Source organism: Hyperoodon ampullatus (assembly GCF_949752795.1).
Source record: "Hyperoodon ampullatus genome assembly, chromosome: 14".
In the NCBI taxonomy this organism is placed as follows: domain Eukaryota; kingdom Metazoa; phylum Chordata; class Mammalia; order Artiodactyla; family Ziphiidae; genus Hyperoodon; species Hyperoodon ampullatus.
The window spans coordinates 66,655,988-66,677,404 of NC_136927.1; the positions used below are offsets into that span (position 1 = coordinate 66,655,988).

The window sequence follows — 21,417 nt, forward strand, 5'->3', positions numbered from 1 at the left end:
TGTGGGCTTTCTCTTCTCCAGGCTCGTGGGACATGGGAAGGGTGGAGCTGGGAGAGGACCTTTCCAGAAGTTGAGAAGGTGCTGTGTGACCTTAGGCAGCCTCTCTCCCTCTCTGAGCCTCCTTTTCCTGGTCTGCTCTATGAACACTTGGACCTGGGTGAGGCTCTGCCCCAGCCCCTTGTTGTCTTCACACTCTCTGTAATTCCTCCCTTCGATGGTCCAGCTACTTGGCTTTGTCTGTCTTTCCTATGAGAGTGTCTGGCGCATAGTCGGTGCTCAGCTGAGCCTTGTTGAAGGAGCCAGTGAATGAACGACTGAGCGAATACCCAGGGCTTTCCTACCTCCAGGGCTTTGCCTGCACAGCTCCCTCTGCCAGAGGCACAGCCCCCAGTTATCTCTATTTGTGGACCTCCTTCTCGACCTTGAAGCCCTTCTCAAATGCTGCCTCCCCCAGGAATCCTTTCCCAGTTCCTCCCAGTTGGAGGGGATTGCTGATGCTCTGAACACTTGGTCCAAGCCTCTCTGGTGGCACTTGTTAACAATCCACCTTGGTGTACGTAGTAACATATTAATAACCAGCATGAACCATGCACCTACCACATGGACTAGGACCATGCACCTACCGCTAGGAGCCAGACAGACACGGTGGGGAGCCCTGTGCGTATGTGCGTGCGGGGCCTTGTCTTATTTAATCCTTCACAACAACTTTGCAAGGCAGATACTATTATTATCCCTCTCTTTGCAGAGCACAGAGGCTCAGAGAAGTGAAGTGACTTCCCAGCTACGAGAGAGAGCGCCAGGATCTGATACCAGGTAAACCTGTCTTTTTTCTTTCTTTCTTTTTTTTAAATTAGTTTTTATTGGAGTATAGTTGATTTACAATGTTGTTTTAGTTTCTGCTGTACAGCAAAGTGAATCAGTTATACATATATATATATACGCACTCTTTTTTAGATTCTTTTCCCATACAGATCATTACAGAGTATTGAGTAGAGTTCCCTGTGCTATACAGTAGATTCTTATTAGTTATCTATTTTATATATAGTAGTGTGTATATGTCAACTTTTTTCTTAAAAAGGAAAGAAAAAGCATTAACACACACAGTAAAAAAGAATTCAAACAGTACAAAAGAAGGCAGGGAAAAGTAAACCTCTCTGGCACCCAGGTCTCCTTGCTAGAGGCAGCCACGGGAGGAGTTTCTGGCGTGTTCTTCCAGGGAGTCCAGGCATATGTAAGCATGGATATTAGAAAAAATAATTTAAAAACCTCAAGTGATCATGCATGGTATACTCAGCTCTACATGTGACTGTTTGCTCTTGACAGTGTGCCTTGGAGATCATTTTGTGCTGCTTCTTTCCTTTTCCTGATTGCGTAGTATTCATTGTGTGGATGGAGACCACGCTTTGTTTAATTAGAGAAGACTACTTTTGGTTGTTTCCAGCCTTTTGCTTATTGCAGACCATTCTGCAATGCATATCTTCCATCGTGTGCTTAGTGTTCATGTGTGAGGAGACCTCTAGGATTAATCCCAAATTGCAGTGTCCGAGAACGTGTGCAGTTGTAATTTTGTTAGATATGGCCAGATGGTCCTTCACGGAGGTGGCACTGATGTACCTTCACACCACATCCTCTTCTTCCCCTTGCTCTCACCAGCACAGGTTGATCTAGAATTTGGGGATCTGCCAATCTAATAGATGAACAGTGGCCTCTGGTGTAGTGTTTTTTTTTTTTTTTTTTAAACACAGCTTTATTGAGATAGAATTCACATACCAGGCAATTCACCCATTTAAAGTGTACAATTTATTTATTATGTATGTATCTATGTATGTATTTATTTATTTATTTGAATTTTTATTGGAGTACAGTTGATTAACAATGTTGTGTTAGTTTCTGCTGTACAGCAAAATGAATCAGTTATACATATATAAACTTTTTTTTTAGCTTCTTTTCCCATATAGGTCATTAGAGTATTGAATAGAGTTCCCTGTGCTATACAGTAGGTCCTTATTAGTTATCTATTTTATATATAGTAGTGTGTATATGTCAATCCCAACCTCCCAATTTATCCCTCCCCCAAAGGGTACAATTTAATGGTTTTTAGTGTAGTCACAGAGTTGTACAACCATCACCACAATCAATTTTAGAACAATTTCATCACCCCCAAAAAGAAACTGTGTAACCCATTTAGTCAGTCTCCACTGCCCCTCAAACCTTCCTCCCCCAGCCCCAGGTGACAACTAGTTTACTTTATGTTTCTATAGATTTACTTATTCTGGAACTTTCATGTAAATGGAATCATACAATACCTAGTCTTTTGTGTCTGGCTTCTTTCACTTAGCATGTTTTCGAGGTTCACTCATGTTGTAGCATGTATCAGTACTCCATTCCTTTTTCTTGCCAAATAATATTCTGTTATATGGATATACCACATTTATTTACCCATTCATCAATTGATGGACATATGGTTGTTTCCACTTTTTGGCTATTATGAATAATGCTTCTGTGAACACTCATGTTCAAATTTTTATGTGGATATGTTTTCTTTTCTCTTGGGTCTATATCTAGGAGTGGGACTTCTGGGTCATATGGTAACTCTATATTTAACCTTTTGAGGGACTGCCAGACTGTTTTTTCAAAACAGCTATACCATTTCACATTCCCACCAGTAATGTATGAAGTTTCCAATTTCTCTACATCCTTGCCAACAACTTGTTGTTTTCTATCTTTTTAATTACAGCCATCCTAGTGGGTGTGAAGTGGTATCACATTGTGGTTTTTTTTTTTTTTTTTTTTTTTTATAGTGTTTATTTTTACTTGTTGACAGTTTGCTTTATTTATTTATTTATTTTTGGCTGTGTTGGGTCTTCGTTTCTGTGCGAGGGCTTTCTCTAGTTGTGGAGGGCGGGGGCCACTCTTCATCGCGGTGCGCGGGCCTCTCACTATCGCGGCCTCTCTTGTTGCGGAGCACAGGCTCCAGACGCGCAGGCTCAGTAATTTTGGCTCACGGGCCCAGTTGCTCCGCGGCATGTGGGATCTTCCCAGACCGGGGCACGAACCCGTGTCCCCTGCATCAGCAGGCAGACTCTCAACCACTGCGCCACCAGGGAAGCCCCACATTGTGGTTTTGATTTGCATTTTCCTGATGACTATTAATGTTGAACATCTTTTCATGCAGTTACTAGCCATATATTTTCTTTGGAGAAATGTCTATTCAGATCTTTTGCCCATTTTTAAGTTGGGTCATTTCTCTTTTTGTTTGTTGAGTTGTAAAAGATCTTTATATATTCTAGATACAAGTCCCTTATCAGATATATGGTTTGCAAATATTTTCTCCCATTTGGTGGATTCTTTTTACCTTCTTGATGGTGTCCTTTGACACACAAACGTTTTTAATTTTTTGTTTTGTAAATTTATTTATTTTATTTATTTATTTTTGGCTACGTTGAGTTTTCGTTGCTGTGCACGGGCTTTCTCTAGTTGTGGCAAGCGGGGGCTACTCTTTGTTGCAGTGTGTGGGCTTCTCATTGCCGTGGCTTCTCTTGTTGCAGAGCACGGGCTCTAGGCATGTGGGATTCAGTAGTTGTGGCACACGGGCTCAGTAGTTGTGGTGCACGGGCTTAGTTGCTCCGCGGCATGTGGGATCTCCCCAGACCAGGGCTCAAACTCGTGTCCTCTGTGTTGGCAGGTGGATTCTTAACCACTGCGCCACCAGGCAATTCCAAACGTTTTTTAATTTTGATGAAGTTCAGTTTATCTATTTTTTCTTTTGTTGCTTGTGTCATGACTAAGAAACTATTGTGATCCAAAGTGGGGAAATTTGTGCCTGTATTTTCTTATAAGATTTTTAAAGTTTTACCTTGTACATTTAGATTTGTGATCCACTGTGAGTTAATTTTTGTGTAGGGTTTGAGGAAGGTGTCCAGCTTCCTTCTTTTGCCTGAGTGTATCCAGTTATTCCTTCAGCATTCATTGAAAAGATTCTTCTTTCTCCATTTAATTATATTGGCACCCTTGTCAAAATCAGTTGACCATAAATGTGAGTGTTTATTGCTGGACTCTCAATTCTCTCCCATTGATTTAGAAGTCTATCCTCATACCAGTACCACACTGTCTTGATTTCCAGAGCTTTGCAGCAAGTTCTGATATTGAGAAGTGTGAACCCTCAGGCTTTGTTTCTGTTTTTCAAGATTGTTTTTTCTATTCTGGGTCCCTTGACTGTCCATATGAATTTTAGGGTCAGTTTGTCAATTTTTTTTTTTTTGCGGTATGCGGGCCTCTCACTGTTGTGGCCTCTCCCGTTGCGGAGCACAGGCTCCGGACGCGCAGGCTCAGCGTCCATGGCTCACGGGCCCAGCCGCACCACGGCATGTGGGATCTTCCCGGACCGGGGCACGAACCCGTGTCCCCTGCATTGGCAGGCGGACTCTCAACCACTGCGCCACCAGGGAAGCCCAGTTTGTCAATTTTTGCAAAGAAGCTAGCTGGGATTTTGTTTGGGATTGTGTTGACTCTCTAGATTCGTTTGGGGACTATTGCCATCGTAATAATGCATAGTCTTCTAATCCATGAACATGGGATGTCTTTCCATTTATTTAGTTCTTTAATTTCTTTCAACAATTTTTGTTGTTTTCAGAGTATATGTTTTGCACTTCTTTTGTTAATCTTATCCCTAAGTCTTCTTTTGATATTGTAATTTATTTTCTTAATCTTATTTTTGGATTGTTTATTGCTAGTGTATAGAAATACAATTTATTTTTATATACTAATCTTGTACCTTGCAAGTTGCTGAACTTGTTTATTCTCATAATTTTTTTAGTGGAATCCTTAGGAATTTTTATATAAAAGGTTATGTCCTCTACAAATAAAGAAAATTTTACTTCTTTCTTTCCAATCTGAATGTCTTTTATTTCATTCTTCCTTTATTGCCCTGGTAGGAACCTCCAGTACAATGTTGAATAGAACTGGTGAGAGCAGACATCCTTGTCTTGTTTCTGAGGGGGAAAGCATTCAGTCTTTCCCCATTAAGTATGTTGTTAGATATGGCTTTTTCATAGATGTCCTTTGTCAGGTTGAAGAAATTCCCTTCTATTCCTAGTTTGGTGGGTGTTTTTTATAATGAAAGGGTGTTGGATTTTGCCAAATACTTTTTCTGTATCTACTGAGATTATTGTATAGTTTTTGTCCTTTATTTTATTTGGTGTATTACATTGACTGATTTTCAGAAGTTAAAACAACCTTGTATGCTTGGGGTAAATCTCACTTGGTCATGATGTATAATTCTTTTTATATGTTGCTGGATCCAGTTTGCTAGTATTTGGTTGAAGATTTTTACATCTTATATTCATAAGAGATAATGGTCTGCAGTTTTCTTTTCTTATGATGTCTTTGTTTGGCTTTGGTGTTAGGGTAATACTGGCTTCATAGAATGAGTTGGGAAGTGTTCCCAAGTGAAGAATTTGTATTAATTCTTATTTATATGTTTGGTAGAATTCACCAGTGAAGCCACCTGGGCCTGAGTTTTTCTTTGTGACATGTTTTAAAATTACGAATTCAATCCCTTTACTTGTTTTAGCTTTATTTAAATTTCCTATTTCTTCTTAGTTTCAGTAGTTCGTGTTTTCTTAGGTATTTGTCCATTTTATCCAAGATATCTAATTTGTTGGCATGGCATGGCATTGTTCATAGCATTTCCTTAAAATCTTCTTTATTTCTGTAAGATTTGTAGTTGTCCTCTCTTTCATTCCTGGTCTTAGTAATTTGAGTCTTCTCCCTTTTTTTCTTGTTCAGAACAATTTTCTTGTTTGTCAATTTTGTTAATCTTTTCAAAGAACAAACTTTTGGTTTTGTTGATTTTTCTCTATTGTTTTTTATTTTCTATTTCATTAATTTCTGCTGTAATCTTTATTTCCTTCCTTTCACTTGCTTCAGGATTAGTTTGCTCTTCTTCTTCTTCTTTTTTTGCTAGTGTCTTAAGGTGGAAGTTTAGGTTACTGATTCAAGATCTTTCTTCTTTTTTAATATAGGCATTTACAGCTATACATTTCCCTTTAAGTTCTACTTTACTGCATCCCATACATTTTGATAAGTTGTGTCTTCATTTTCATTCATCTCAAAGTATTTTCTACTTTTTTGGGTGGTTTCTTCTTTGACTCATTGGTTATTAGGTGTATTAATTTTCACATATTTGTAATTTCCCAAATTTATTTCTGTTACTGATTTCTTAATTCATTTCATTGTGATCAGAAACATACTTTGTATGATTTCACTCCTTTTAAATTTATTGAGGCTTGTTTTATGGCTTAGCATATGGTCTATCCTGGAGAATATTCCATGTGCACTTGAGAAGAATGTGTATTCTGCTGTTGCTGGGTGGCTTGTGTACTTTTAATGTGATTTATCTTCTAAGTGAGATGGAGCATCTTCTCATATGTTTAAGTACCATTTCATTTGCTGTAAACTATCTGTGGTTATTTTTCTTATTTTATGGGAGCTCATTATATATTAAGGGAAAAAAAACTTTGTCTATCTATGAGTTACAAATGTTTTCCTAGTTTTTGGTTTGTCTTGTGAACTTATGATGTTTATCAAGCCATGCAGACATTTTAGATTTTTATGTAGACTGATTTATTATTTTTTAAATGATTTTTAGGTTTTTTTGTCATGTTTAGAAATGCTTTTCCCATTCTGAGATTAGAAAACTTATTCTCCCACCTTATTTTAGAGCTTTATGGTTTTATTTTTGTGTGGTTTAAATAGGATTGATCTGGAATTTATAGGCATGTCGAGTGAGATCGAGATACAGCTTTGTTTCCTGGTGGCAGATCATTGGTCCCAACTCTGTCTTAAAAATAGTCTACCTTTTTCTCACTGTTATGAAATGCTACTTTCATAATATATTAAATTTCCATATGTTTGGGGACAATTTTTGGACCTTCTTTTCTGCTCCATTAATTTATATATTTTTGTAGTGATATCACATAGTTTTAATTATTGTGACTTTATAGTAAGTTTTACTACCTGATTGGACTATTTTCTCTTCATTACTCTTCTTTTTAAGGTTTTCTTGGCTATTCTTTCTTTTTAAAAAAATTTTTTAATTAATTATTTTTTTGCTGTGTTGGGTCTTCATTGCTGTGCGTGGGCTTTCTCTAGTTGTGGTGAGTGGGGGCTACTCTTTGTTGCGGTTCACCAGCTTCTCATCGTGGAGGCTTCTCTTGTTGCGGAGCATAGGCTCTAGGCATGTGGGCTTCAGTAGTTGTGACACATGGGCTCAGTAGTTGTGGCTCGTGGGCTCTAGAGTGCAGGCTCCGTAGTTGTGGAGTGTGGGCTTAGTTGCTCTGCGGCATGTGGGATCTTCCCAAACCAGGACTTGAACCCGTGTCCCCTGCATTGGCAGGTGGATTCAACCACTGTGCCACCAGGGGAGTCCCATTCCTGGCTATTCTTATACATTTACTCATAAACTTGAAAATTGACCTGCTTAGTTAGAAAAAAAATCCTGTTGGGGTTTTATGGGGATCACATTCAATTTGTAGATTTACTTAGGAAGAATCGATATTTTTGCAATGCTTAGCTTTCTTTTTCTTTCCGGCCATGCCGCACAGCTTGCAGGACCCCAGTTCCCCGACCAGGGATCAAACCCGGGCCCTTGGCAGTGAGAGCTCAGAGTCCCAACCACTAGAATGCCAGGGAATTCCCATGCTAAGCTTTCTTTCATTTTATTTCCTGATTGCTGTTGGTATATAGCTACATTATTGATTTTTGGATATTATATTTAATTTCCTTCTGCTTTACTTAATTCACTTTTTGTTCAATAGTTTTATAGAAGATTCTCTTGGATTTCTCAGACTTATATTGATAACAGCTGCAAGTGATGATACTCATCTTCTGTTTTCCAATTCCATCCATTTCCTTTTCTTAGCTCATCGCACTGGCAAGCATCTTAGAGCAAGGTTAACTAGTGGACATGCTTGTCTTTTCTGGACTCTTTCCCTGTGAAGTGGCTTTTGTAGGGCTTGGTTCCAATCAACTCTACCAGACAGTCTCTCCAGGGCCATGCACAGGATTTTACACACAGTTGGAATTTTGGAAGTCTTTGCCTAATTGTAAGAGTGGTTAGAAAAGAGAGCAAGGATCTGAAGAGAGGTCTTCCACAGTGATGATAATAATAGCTAGTATTTATTGAGCACTTCCTATGTTCCAGGCACTTTATCAGTATTACCTCATGTTTTCCCCTCAAGCCCAATCATATAGGAGCAATTACACAGATTCCCATTTTTGATAAGGGGTAAACTGAGGCCCCCTGGAGGCTGCATGACCAGGAAATGGCAAGTTGGCATCTGAACCTGGCATTCTGGCTCCAGGCTTTCCATGATGCTTCTTTTTCCTTGGAGGGTCCAGAGATATGGATGGTGATGTCGGAGGTTGACCTCTGACCTGTGTTGCCTCTGTGTTAGGGAGGTGGAGATGGTGGAATGGTGGGGGTGCCTGGGGCAGGGAGGGTATCAGCACAGTGGGCAGGGCACCAGAGGTGCCTTCTGACTGTACTTTCCTGACCCTCAAGCATCCCAACTCTGCTACACTCGCTTGCTGTATGGCCTTAGGCAAGGTTTTGGCTTCTCTGAAATTTGGTCCCATCTGTAAAGTGGATGTAGTTATAGTCCCTGCTTCACTGTGCTGTGGGGACAATTGAGTATCAACTGCATGCAACATGCTCAGTTCTGTGCTTGGCATTCAAGGCCCTGCCACTAACTCTTGCTTCCTCTTGCATTGCTCCTCTTGTCACCTGTAACAGTAATAACAGCAAACAACAGTGAGCGCTGTTTATCAAGCACTTATTCTCTGCCTGGCACATGGACTCTCATTTAATTCTCAGATGTTAAGTTTATTATTACCCCCATTTTATTTTTTATTTTTTTATCTGTTTATTATTTGTCATTTTTTAATACATCTTTATTGGAGTATAATTGCTTTACAATGTTGTGTTAGTTTCTGCTGTATAACAAAGTGAATCAGCTATACATATACATATATCCCTATATCCCCTCCCTCTTGAGCCTCTCTCCCACCCTTCCTATCCCACCCCTCTAGGTGGACACAAAGCACTGAGCTGATCTCCCTGTGCTATGCAGCTGCTTCCCACTAGCTATCTCTTTTACATTCAGTAGTGTATATATGTCAATGCTTCTCTCTCACTACGTCCCAGCCTCCCCTTCCCCCACTGTGTCCTCAAGTCCATTCTCTACGTCTGTGTCTTTATTCCTGTCCTGCCCCTAGGTTCATCAGAACCCTTTTTTTTTTTTTTTTAGATTCCATATATATGTGTTAGCATACGATATTTGTTTTTCTCTTTCTGACCTACTTCACTCTGTATGACAGACTCTAGCTCCATCCACCTCACTACAAATAACTCAATTTCATTCCTTTTTATTACACCCATTTTAAAGATAAGGAAACTGAGAGGTGAAGTGACTTGCCCAAGAAGATTTAGGTAGTAAGTAGTGGAGCCAGGATTTGAACCCAGGTCTGACTGGAGTCCTCACTCCAAACCCCTAAGCTCCTGGCCTCCCCTCCACTCTTAGAAGAGGTGGAAGTGACCTTCTTCAGAGTCAGGAGGGAAGGAGCGGGTATGACCTGACTGAACTACAGTTTTTTCTGGACTCTTCTGGATGTTGTTAGTATCTGTGCCTAGGGGCACAGCCTAGGCAAAGGCCAGGAGGTGAGAGAGTGTGGTGCCCTCCTGTATGGGGCCCACGGGAGGAGGCCACAGCCCCAGTTCCACAGGGCCGCGTGGACCCAGCTGAAGGGTTTAGGCCTCATCCAGAGGGGGATGATGGGAAGCTCTTGAATGTTTTTTTAAGTCTCATTGAAAAAAAAATCATGACAAAGTAATTTCTTTTCTTTTCTTTTTTTTTTTTTAAGAAGATGTTGGGGGTAGGAGTTTATGAATTAATTAATTTATTTTTTTGCTGTGTTGGGTCTTCGTTTCTGTGCGAGGGCTTTCTCTCGTTGTGGCAAGCGGGGGCCACTCTTCATTGCGGTGCGCGGGCCTTTCACCGTCGCAGCCTCTCTTGTTGCGGAGCACAGGCTCCAGACGCGCAGGCTCAGTACTTGTGGCTCACGGGCCTAGCCGCTCCACGGCATGTGGGATCCTCCCAGACCAGGGCTCGAACCTGTGTCCCCTGCATTAGCAGGCAGATTCTCAACCACTGCACCACCAGGGCAGCCCAAAAGTAATTTCTAAATGTCAAGTGACACAACATGTAAAGTAAAGAAGGGATTTTCCTTTCCCTCTTTCACACCTTTTGGATTAAATATTGTGAAGAATTTGGACTCCTTCCAGAACTTTCTCTAAACCTTACGGCACATGTGTGTGCACGTCTGCACATGCACACACATACACATTCACATGCTAATTTTATTTACAGAAATAATTGTAGTTCATGTGTACTACGTGCGAGGCACCCCACTAAGGCCTTGTCTGCATTCTCTTTAATCCTCCCACCAACCCTTTGACATAGGTAGCACTATTGCCCCCATTTTCTAGATGAGGAAACTGTGGCCCCGAGTGACCCAGAGGACATTCTACACTGCCATCTTCCTCTTCACTTAATAGTGTGTTGTGAGCATCTTCCCAGGCCACACTGAGCTCTCATTCTGTTTGTTTATCTGCACAGCTATCCACTTGATGAACAGACCATCATTTATTTGTCCAGTCCCCCTCTGATAAACATTTAGGTCTTTTCCAGTTTTCCGTGGACAGTGTTGAGCAGGGGCCCTATTTGTTTGTGTGCGTTACAGAGATGCCTCTGGTTGCTGGATGAGGGCGCCCTGGAGGGGCCCCCACTGCTGTCCCAGGTCAGGACGACAGGGACCTGGCCTGAGGGAGTGGAGATGGGGTGTGGGGAGGGATGCATTTGAGGAAGATTGGCGGGGAGGATAGGCAAACCAGCCCTGAGATGGAGATATGGGGTGAGGGATAGTCGTAGAGGGAGATGCCAAGTTAGTTTGGGACCCGCTGAGCACGAAGCGCTGGGGGCACTGATGGGGAGGTGCTATAGGGCATCCCAGTACCTCTCAGGGTAGCGATAGTGCAGGTCCTCTGTCTGGAGCCTGTGGTCAGCAGCAGCTCCCCAGAGGAAAGGGGCTACCTTCCTCTGGGAGCCTCAGACACCCCAAGGATGGAGCCCCCCCACTTCCTCTTGGACCCCAAGGATCTATCTCTGCCTTGGAGTGAGCAAGTGGCGGAAAAGATGTGGGGAGTTGTCCCTTCTCAAATGGGCAGCTCATGGTGACTTAGCGTTTGGGCTCTGAGACAGGGTCCTGCCTCAAGAAAGGAGACCACGGTCCGGAAGGGCGGTCTCTCTCAAGGTCACACAGCACTGCGGCAGCCCTGCAGGGACTAGACCCCACCCTAAATGTGCTGTCCCTCCTGTAGCACACTCTGCTATGTCAAAGCTTGAAATCTTGGGCTTTCTCTAGGCATGGGGCTAGGCTGCCTTATCCACTCACACCCCATCTTGCTGTTCTTGTAAAAGAGAGGTCCGGAGGGCAGGAGGTGGACCCTGTGAGCAGCCCCTGATTCCTGCCGCCCAGTGTGGTTTCATGTCCCCACTTCTTTTCATTCTCACCCTCGCTGTGTTATCTCAGGCAGGTGCCTCACCCTTTCTGTGCTTCTGCTTCCTCATCAGTAAAATAGGGACACTATTAGTATCTGCTTCCTAGATTATCATGGGGATTTGATGAGTCAATATTTGCAAAGTGCTTAGAGCAGGGCCCAGTACAAGGTCCAGGCTCTGGGAGTGTTTGATTATTGCAGAATGATACTTGGTCTCTACAACATGGCATTTCAGGAACAAAGCAGGATGCAAATCATGTCTGTGCTCATTTAGTCTTTTGTCTGTTCTGCAAATATTTCAGAGCACCTAGTAGGGAAATGGAGATGGGTCCGACCCGGTCCTTCCCGCAGGGAGCTTAGAGTCAAGGGCACTAGATGGATCCCAATATACAGTCCTATGTTCATATGATGCCGGAAGGAAATGTACCGCCATGCCCAGGGGCTTGTTCTCTGGAGGCAGGTTGCCAGCGTGCCACAGCACCCCAAGCATGTTCTGTGTACTTCCTCATGGATTCTCCCAGCAGCCCTATGACGTGGGTACTGTTGTTATCCTCAGTTGACAGAGAAGGAAACTGAGGCACAGGGTCCCACACTGGGCTTGTAGGGCTGGGATTCACACACAGGTAGTCTGCTCTGGTACTCTGGCCCTTAACCTCGACCCGCCCACCTCTCCACAAACAGGTGGTACTTGTATAATCAGAGTCAACCACAGGGACAAAAAACACCCAAAAAACCCCAAACAAAAACCCAAACCCCACAAACCAACAAACATTGCAAGCAGAGGCCCTGGGCCACCTTAGTCTGTTCTTGAAGGACCTCTTATGTTTTTCTGAGTGTCTCAGTGGGGAGTGGTCTTCTGGGTTAGTGTAAGAGCTTAGGGGTCAAGAGCTTTTTTCTTTGCCCCCTCCCAAGTGGGCACATGCATCCTCTTGGTGCTGGAAGGGCCTTCAAGTTCCAGCCCTGGCTTTCCCTCCCCCTCCATGGCACATCAGCCAAGTATACTTTCTCTTGTCCTTGATCACCTCCAGTGACAGGGGGCTCACTCTTCATCATTTAGTTCATTCTAAAGAAAGTTTGGGCTCTTAGAAAGTTCTTCATTAAAATTTAAAAAATATTTTTAATGTGTTTTTATAACTTTTATTTCCTCTCAAAGTCCCACAAACAAGTCCCCTGTTAGAGCATGCACCCTCTGAGGCAGGACCTGGCCAGTTCATCTCTGTGTCCCCCTGTGGTGACTGGCAGAGGGCTTGCTGTACAGTTGGTGCTGTGAATACTATACCAGGGAGCAGGTGGGTGGGGATGTGGTGGTTGGGGCTCAGCCTCCATCGAGCCTGGGGCTGTGGGTAACCGGGTTAGTAGATCCCACAGGACACCAACTGTATGAGCGCTGATGGGCATCGTGACCTCAACGGATTGGGTTGCCGTAGAAATTGGCCTTCCCAGGCCCGTTGGCATATCCCTTGAGCAGGTCTCCCCAGGGCCTCCCCAGCCCCACATTCTCTGAGCTGGATGGCCCCCAGGGAGCATGCAGGCCACGCCCCCATTGTGCAGATGGGCAGCCTGAGGCCCAGAGGGTTACAGGGACTGGCTAAGGTTCACATAGGGAGGGGTGTCACAGAGCTGGCCTTGGCGCTCAGGGCAAACAGTCTTGCCTGAGGCCCCAGCCAGTCAAGGGGACTTTTGCCCATTCACGGGTCCCCAGAGGAAGTTCTGGACTGATTTCAGGGCCTGCAGCATCCCCTGGAGAATAATCAGAGCTCACATCGCCAGTGTGTCCAGAATCACAGTATAGCTGATGTGGCAGGGTGACCTACTGTGTTCCCAGCACTCTGCCTTGCCTCCTTCAGTTGTCACAGTCATTTCCAGATGAAGAAGTGGGTCACAGAGAGAAGTTAAGTCACTTGCCTGAGGTCACACAGCCGATTAGGAGCAAAGCCAAGATCTGAGTCTGGGGAGTCTGGCTTCAGAGCCCACCTTTAACTGCCATGCCATACACGGCCTCACTCTCACTCTTACTTTTGGGGGAGTGAAGGATATTTCAGGTCTGGGAAGCTCTTAGTATCGGGCCTGCCAGAGTCAGAGCCTGATAAATCATGACCCAAGAGACAGAACCTTGATGATTTCTCTTTCTAGTCATATCCTCCCAACAGTTCTGAGAAATCTGTTTTATCCCTCCTTTGCAGATGAGGACGCTGAGGCCCAGAGAGGGGAAGTGACTTGCCTAGGGTCACACAGCGGGGAGAGGTAGAGCAGGGCCTCTAGTCCGAGACCGCCGACTCTACACCTGGTGTTCGTGCTGAGACCTCAGGCTGCTTCCCAGGTCCTCTGGGATAGCCCCTGCCTTGCACCAGGTGAGGTGATGACCCATCAGGGCTGCCAAGATGAGGGAGCTGGGAGGGGCGGCCATGGTGTTTGGGGAGACCCTGGCTAGGCTCCATGAGGACCTGCGGATGGCAACGTGGGGAGCAAAGGGGGGTGGCAGGGCTATGGGCGTCACTGGGGAGTTTGCAACTTGGGTTTCTCTGTGTTTCCCGATCTCTAGCCCTCCCAGATTCCTGGCTCAGAACTCTCTTAACTATTGAATAGTCACACAGTCACACTCATTCATTCAGCTGTTTATTGAGCACCTACTGTGTGCCATACCCTGTGCTGGGTACTGGGAGCACAGCAGTGAACTAGACAGACAAAAGCCCATGGCGATAATCATGTAATCACACACACACACACACACACACACAAAACTGGGCCACATGTTATCAAGGAGAGGCACAAAAGGCAAGGGGACTTAAACCAATGAAAGAAGTTGGGGAACACTTCCCAGGGAGGTGACTTTTTTTTCCTTAAGAGCTTTATTGAGGTATAATTGACATACCATAAACTGCACATGTTTAAGGTGTGCAGTTGGATAAGTTTTGACACGTGGATGCACTCATGAAACCATCGGCACAGTCAAGATGATCCATCACACCTAAACATTTCCCTCCCACCCCCCACATGCTGCCAAGGAGGCAACATTTGGGCTGAGAACTGAAGGAGGCATGAGTTACTCTGCTCAAATGGTCAGGGAAAAGCATTCAGGCAGAGGGAACAGCATGTGCAAAGGCCCTGGGCCTGGAGTGAGCGCCCAACCATCTTTCCTTAGTTGCCCTAGTTGCAACTTTTAGCACCTTTCCCCCTGGTGTTAGACAATTTCAGTCAGTCATGTATTCACTCAGCAAACCCTCAGCCTTCTCCTATATGCCTGGGACATAGACATAACTCAAGATACTATCCCTACCCACGAGGGACAGAAACAGTGACTCAGAGGAAGGTGGGGAAGGTTAGAGCTTCTGATTATGAGGTGTTTCTTCTGTGCTTAGCCCTGTACCCAGGAAGCCCTTTATGGTTGCCATCACTATTCCCATTTTACAGATGGAGAAACTGAGGTTCTGAAAGGTAACTTACCCAAAGAGGCCTCTTTGGGCCTCAGTTTCCCCATCTGTAGAATGGATGGGAGTGCAGGCTAAGGGGCCTAGGCAGCCCTGCCGGCTCCCAGAGCCCTTCACCCAGGGTCCTCTCTCGTCTCCAGCAGGACCATGGGCAGCAACAAGAGCAAGCCCAAGGATGCCAGCCAGCGGCGCCGCAGCCTGGAACCTGCTGATAACACCCATGGCGGCGGTGGCGGCGGCGGCCTCGGCGGCGGCGGGGGTGCCTTCCCCACCTTACAGACCCCCAGCAAGCCGGCCTCCGCTGATGGCCACCGGGGCCCCAGCACGGCCTTCGCCCCTGCAGCCGCCGAGCCCAAGCTGTTCGGAGGTTTCAATTCCTCCGACACAGTCACCTCCCCGCAGAGGGCGGGGCCCCTGGCTGGTCAGTGCGCCTGGGAGTGTGGGAGCCGGGTGGCCCTGGCCCCTCCCCCAGGAGGGCTGTGTGCCCTGGGGGAGCGACGCCCCCTCTCTGGGCTGCTGTTTCTTCCGCTCAGTGACAGGGAGGAGTCTGGGGGTTACTTGGCTTTAGGGACCATTGGGAGTTTCCTGGAGGCTTTATAAACTGGAAAGTGTGGTGCACACTCCATTGCCTTTAGGGGTGAATCCGATGTAGCGTATAAAGGGCCCTAGAGATACAGGACTGTAGGCGGAAACAGGCCCAGAGGGCCGGGGGCTTTCTCGGAAGCACGGGGACGGGTCTGAGGCATTGCTTTTTGCTCTGGTCAGCCCAGAGATGGATCAGGACAGGAGGCGGTGAGTGGCCAAGGGGGCGGGGCGGGTTAGAAGGGAGAAAGCTAACTGGGGTCTTCAGAGGCCCGGCCCAATGCCGAGATGCGCCCCTGCACCCTCTGCTGGCGCTTTGAGGGTATAGCAGCGCCAGGCAAAGGATGCTTAGAGATGCAGATGTGGTCCTGGAGACACACAGACATAAGACCCTCAAACAAACACGTGCATTCTTACCCGGACACCCTCACACAGAGCCCCCCCCCCCCACATACACACACTCACACACAGTCAGCAACTCATTCAGAGACACCCATACAGGACATTTACACGTGCTGAGCTAGAGACACTTTCATAAACAGACACACCATGCACATAGAGACACACTCAGGGATGACACATGGATGTGCACCCTGCAGGCACAGACACACACCCAACGCAAATGTACACAGATACAAACACACATTTGCAAAAAACCTCATACTCCCAGATGGAGACAGACACATGTGGTCAGAAGCCCTTCAAAAGCACACACATGCCCAGCTAGAAATGCCATCCCAGAGATCCGCAGACTCACAGATGCACAGATGCACATAGGTGCAGTGAGAACACACAGGCACAGACACACACCCAAGTGAGACAGACCCACAAACATACCCATTCATTTGTTCAAGAGATAGTTGTGGCGCCCCTTCTGTGTGCCAGGTCTCTTCTGGTGCTGGGGTCACAGCAACGTGTAAAACAGACAAAACCCCTGTGGGGGAAAGAAGCAAAGGGCAAGGTGTGTAAACCGTGCAGGGTGTTAGTGGGTGGTAACTGCTGTGAAAGGGCAAAACGGGCAGAGAGTGGTGTTGGTGGATGTGTGGCTGGAGGTTGTAACTTCACATGGGGGGACAGAGAGGGCTTCGGAGGGGACAGTTACCTGCAGCCGAGGTCTTCCCTGACACACAGAAGCATCCAGAGTCATACCTCCCCAGAACAGAGCCACATCCCCAGGTGCAGTTTCCTTCATTCACTGCTTCATTCATCTAATGGTTGTTTCTTGAGCACGTACTATACACCAGGCTCTAGGAACAAGACAAAGATGTCTGTTATTGGGAACTTCTGGTGCTGTGGGGAAGACAGATAGCAAACAGAGAAGCCAACACCCAGCATCCCCTCAAGCCCAGTGGGCACACTCAGAGGTGGAGAGATGCATGTGCTTCCTACATGCCCTCACAAGCGTGCGGGACACACAGACACAGGGGGACATGCGTAGAGGCCCACCCCCAGTGAATGGGACCTGGCCTCTGGGCTGGCGGTGGGAGAGCAACCCCACCCCCGCCCAGGGTGCAGGGCTCTCTTGTCCACCTCACCCCCCAGCCATGGTTCTGGCCGTTCTGACACGCCCCACCTTCTGTGCAGGCGGAGTGACCACCTTTGTGGCCCTCTATGACTATGAGTCGCGGACAGAGACTGACCTGTCTTTCAAGAAAGGGGAGCGGCTCCAGATTGTCAACAACACGTGAGTGCCTCCCTACCCCACCGCCCCTCAGGACCCCAACCCTGGGCCTGGTCTTGGGACAGAGCCACTTCTGAGCGTCCCAAGGCCAGCTTGATGGGCAGCAGGCAGAGCTGGGTGTCCAGGCAGCTGAGGTGCAGGGAACTGTCCTGGGGCCTCTGGGGGTGATGAGGCAGGCGCCGGTGGTCGGGGGTCTGGGACGGCTCCAGGGACAGGGATCTGGGTGCAGTAACTGGACAGCAGGGCACAGCACTCCAGATCCCAGAACCCGCACAGGGGCGTGTGATCAGTGCAGGACTGGGCCGGGGACCCAGGACTACAAAAAGCAGGGCCTGTGGAGCTGGAGGCTGTGCCCACAGAGGTGCTGGAGAGCCTGGGCAATGAATAAAGCCAGAGTCTGCAGCTGTAGAGGGAGGGCCCTCATTGGGAGGGTTGGGGGACCCATCCTGGGGACCCAGTGTGAGAGGGGTCAGGATAGGGCATGGGGGTGAGATGGTGGGATAGGATGTGGAGGGCGGGGCACCCTGGTGGGCATCTCTGCTTCACCTCCAGGGACTCCAGCCTTGGGGTGGGGCATCCTAGGGCCAAGTTGGCGGATGGGGGGGATGGGGGCCGCTGCCAGGCTCGGGGGCCCCTGTGAGCAGGGATAGTGAACTGGCGAGGGGTGGGTGAGGCTCTGGCCATGGGGTGGCGTCCTTCCGCTCCTCCCCACTTCCCTCCTTTCCTTGCCTAGAGTGCAGTGAGGTGGGGTGCAACACCTGTCATGGCGGATGGGGGGTGCAGGCTTTGGGTCATGCGCCCAGGGGTGGTCACAGCTGGGGTGATCACACTGGGGCGGAGCTGCCGACAGAGGGCGGGCTACAGCTCCACGCCTGCTGCATTCCTGCCTTTGGAGGGCCTGCGGTCCCCTCTCCGCCACCTCCCATCCCCCCAACAGCCTCGGCGAACCCCCTCCCCATTCCTGGCCTGTGCTTCCTCCCTCCAGCTCTCTCTCTCAGCTTCTCCCTCTCTGCTTCTCTCTCGCTGGCCCTAGGAGGAAGGTGGATGTCAGGTGTGTACACACTCTGTGGGCGGCGGGCTGGGTAGGGGCGCCTCACTGGTGGGGGTGGGCTGCCGCCGGCATGTGCTTCATCTGGTCTCTGGCTCCCTTGGTTGCACCCTTTCCGGCTTCCCCAGCTTCTGTCCTCACCCCCAATAGTTTGACCAGATCCCTACCTTAATCCCAGGCTGCGAATGGGGAGGGTCCTCCCATCACCCCTGTCACTCCCCGTCCACCTCATGCGAACCCATCCCCTCCCTGTTCAGCCCACACTGAGTGCCAGCTGCATGCAGGGTCCACTGCTGGGCCCAGTGAGGCCTGGGTGGAGAAGGCCATGCCCTCCTGGAGCCAGAGTGTGGCCGGGATGCAGCCCCAGTCCAGGCCAAGTGGCAGGCAGAGGGCGGGGCCGGGGTCGGCTCAGGCCTTAGGGCCCCTGCTGTGTGCTCCCCCCTCTGATGGTGACCACAGGGGCTGGGAATTTCAAGCAGGACCCTGAAGGAAGCACAGTGAAGTCGAGGGGATGGAGGGAGTGGAAGAAGGCGGTCCCCCTCACAGGAAGGCAGCTCGTGGGAGGGTGCAGCGCTGCAGGGGGCTGGTGGCCTTCAGGGCTGCGGAAGGGCGAGAAGGTTCTAGAGGGTAGAGTAGAATCATCCATGAGCATCCTCGAAGGCCTGGCTAAGGAGGCTGGACGTCACCGCCGTCTCCAAGCATTTCCTGCTTCTTCATGCCTCCCTGCCCTTTGTGCATGTCGTTCTCGCTGCCTAAAGCGCCCTTTCTCCCATCTCTGTCTGGCAAACTCCTATTCATCCCTCAAGATCCAGTTCAGAACTGCCCCCTTTGTGAGGCAAAGGGGAAAAGAGGTAGCAGGCATTTCTACCCATGTCCTTGTATTTGCTCTGCTGCCCTCCCACCAGGGCTGTAGTGATGGGGGAGGGGCCATCTCCATTTTGCAAATGAGGAAACTGAGGCTCAGAGATGTGAAGGCCTTTGTCCAAGGTCACACAGCTACCAAGTAGCAAAGCCAGGATTGGAACTTGGGCAGCAGCTGTCTCCCTTCCTTAAGCTGCTCTCCCGGGGGGAGGGGGCTTTCCCAGCTCCCCCCACCCCCTTCTGTCTGAGTCCCAATGCCGCTCCAGTTCTCTTATGGTTCCGGCTGTTTGTATCTCCCTCCCCTCAAACTGGGAACTCCTTGAGGGCTGCTCTGGGGCCTGCCACATTTCTGGGTCCCCCATCACCTGTTGCTCAGCGCACTATGGGTGCCCGGGTGGTGATTTTGCACGAGATGAGTGAACAGTCATAAAATAGCCACCGTCTCTCGTGCCTCGAGTGTGGGCCTGTTCTCGTGCGGAGCAGTCGCGTTGTTTTATTTATACAGCACCACAGCCCTGGAAAAGTGGAAATGCCTACTTGCTCCATTTTACAGATGAGGAAACTGAGGCCCAGAGAGGTGAAGTGACTTGCTCAAGGTCACACAGCTAGTAGTGGCAGAGCTGGGAGGGGTAGGCCTGACCCCAAGCCCTTGGAAGAGGAGCTCCGTGGAGGTGCAGAGGCGCCAGGAGGAGGGAGGGGCCCGAGCTGGGGAGGATGCCTCAGGTTAGAGGCTTGGACGTACTGGAGGATCTCAACCAGCAGCGATGGGAAGAGTGTCTCAGGGGGTCACGGCTTGAGCAAAGCTCTCAAAACTTTGATTCCGCCTCTTTCACTCAGAGTCAGAGGGCAGCCCTCACTTCTTCCTTTGTCCAGCCCCTTCCCTTCCTTCTTCCTGCCTTCCATGATGGGCTGGGGGCTGCCGGGAAGTGATGGAGTCCCATCCGTGGGAAGCCCTTGGGTGGCAGTGAGGCACCCCGATTGGAGGGTGGGGGAGGGTGGGAGTGGAGGGGGAGCCCTTCCTCACATCGCAAAGCTCAGCTGGTCCTCTGGGAGAGTTGGGGGCTGGCATTAGAGAAGGAAGAGGGATAATGGGATGTGGGGGAGAGGCTTAGTGGAAGATGGGCCACCCACATTTGAGGTGCTCAAGTCTCATACCTCACCCAGGGACCACCCTGCATGTCCTTCCACTGTCACTGCTTAAGGTCTATTATTGTGAACCCCCTGCTCCAACCCCCCTCCCTGTAGGAATGAGGGACTTTCTGAGTCTAGCCTGTGACTGGGCTGGGAGTTGGGGAGGGAGAGCTTAAGGCTGAGCCTGTCTGTTGGGGTTTGGCCAGGGCTGGCTGGGTTGGGGTCTTCACAGTAGCAGCCTGGAGCCCGCACTCCCTGGATCTCCATGCCAAATGGTTCTGCTCCTAGAATCCTGGGTGCTATGCGGTCTTGGGTCCGAGGAAGCCACTGGGGTCTGAGGTGTGACTGCCCTGAGCCCCTGCCCCGGTGTCTAAGTCACCACGAGTCAGAGCCCCTCTGGGTCTGACTCTGGGATGCTTCCTAAATTGCCCTTTCCTCCTACCCAGATTATTCCAGCAGCTTCTCTGGGGGAGTGCTCCAGCAGGCACTGACTTCCGTCCCCTTGCCCTGGGCACTCCAGTTCTACTTCCCGCCATGGGGTGAGGGACCCCTTCCTGCCCTCCTCACACGACTTGCCTTGGCCTCACCCTGCTCTCTCCCCACCAACCATGGGTCCAGGCCTTAGGGCTCGGAAACTTGACTACCTGGGCCGTACCCAGCTGCCCTGGCTTGCCTGTAATCCCCAAACGGCTCCTCTGGCCAGTCCCAACAGCCCAAATGAGTTAAATAGAAGGACCCAAACTGGCATAACGTCCCAGGTTCCAAAGCTGCCACACTCCCAATCCACACGCCAGCCTGAATTAGCCACAAGGATTAGGCTCCAAAAAGAGGATCCTGAGGCTCAGAGAGGTGAGGTCAGTGGCGTGAAGTCACACAGCTAGTGACAGCAGTTGGGATGTAAAATTGTTGCTTGGGGACTCCTGGTCCAGTGCTTTCTCCTCTTGCCACATGTGGGAAGGTGAGGGGTCAGGCAGGGAATGTGTGACTCCCTTCCTTCCCTCTTCCTGCCTATCTGATAGGAACCAGGCCCCAGGGAAGGTGCCAGATGCAGTACATCTGCTCAACCTGT

The 21,417-nt window shown here is 48.6% G+C and overlaps 1 protein-coding gene across 2 annotated transcripts in view; it reads left to right on the plus strand.

The window, feature by feature from the left end:
- Nucleotides 1–779: 779 nt before the first annotated feature.
- SRC (SRC proto-oncogene, non-receptor tyrosine kinase) overlaps nt 780–21,417 on the plus strand; it is a gene marked incomplete at both ends in the record, with an annotated part of 33,402 nt that continues 12,764 nt past the window's right edge. The window contains 4 exons of one of the 2 annotated variants that reach the window (XM_079719563.1): nt 780–813; nt 12,771–12,906; nt 15,189–15,466; nt 17,212–17,311. In XM_079719563.1, coding sequence (XP_079575689.1) covers nt 15,193–15,466; nt 17,212–17,311 — 374 coding nt within the window. Of the gene's footprint in view, nt 814–12,770; nt 12,907–15,188; nt 15,467–17,211; nt 17,312–18,341; nt 18,360–21,417 lie in introns of those variants that run through there. The other variant, XM_079719562.1, reaches the window with a different exon arrangement.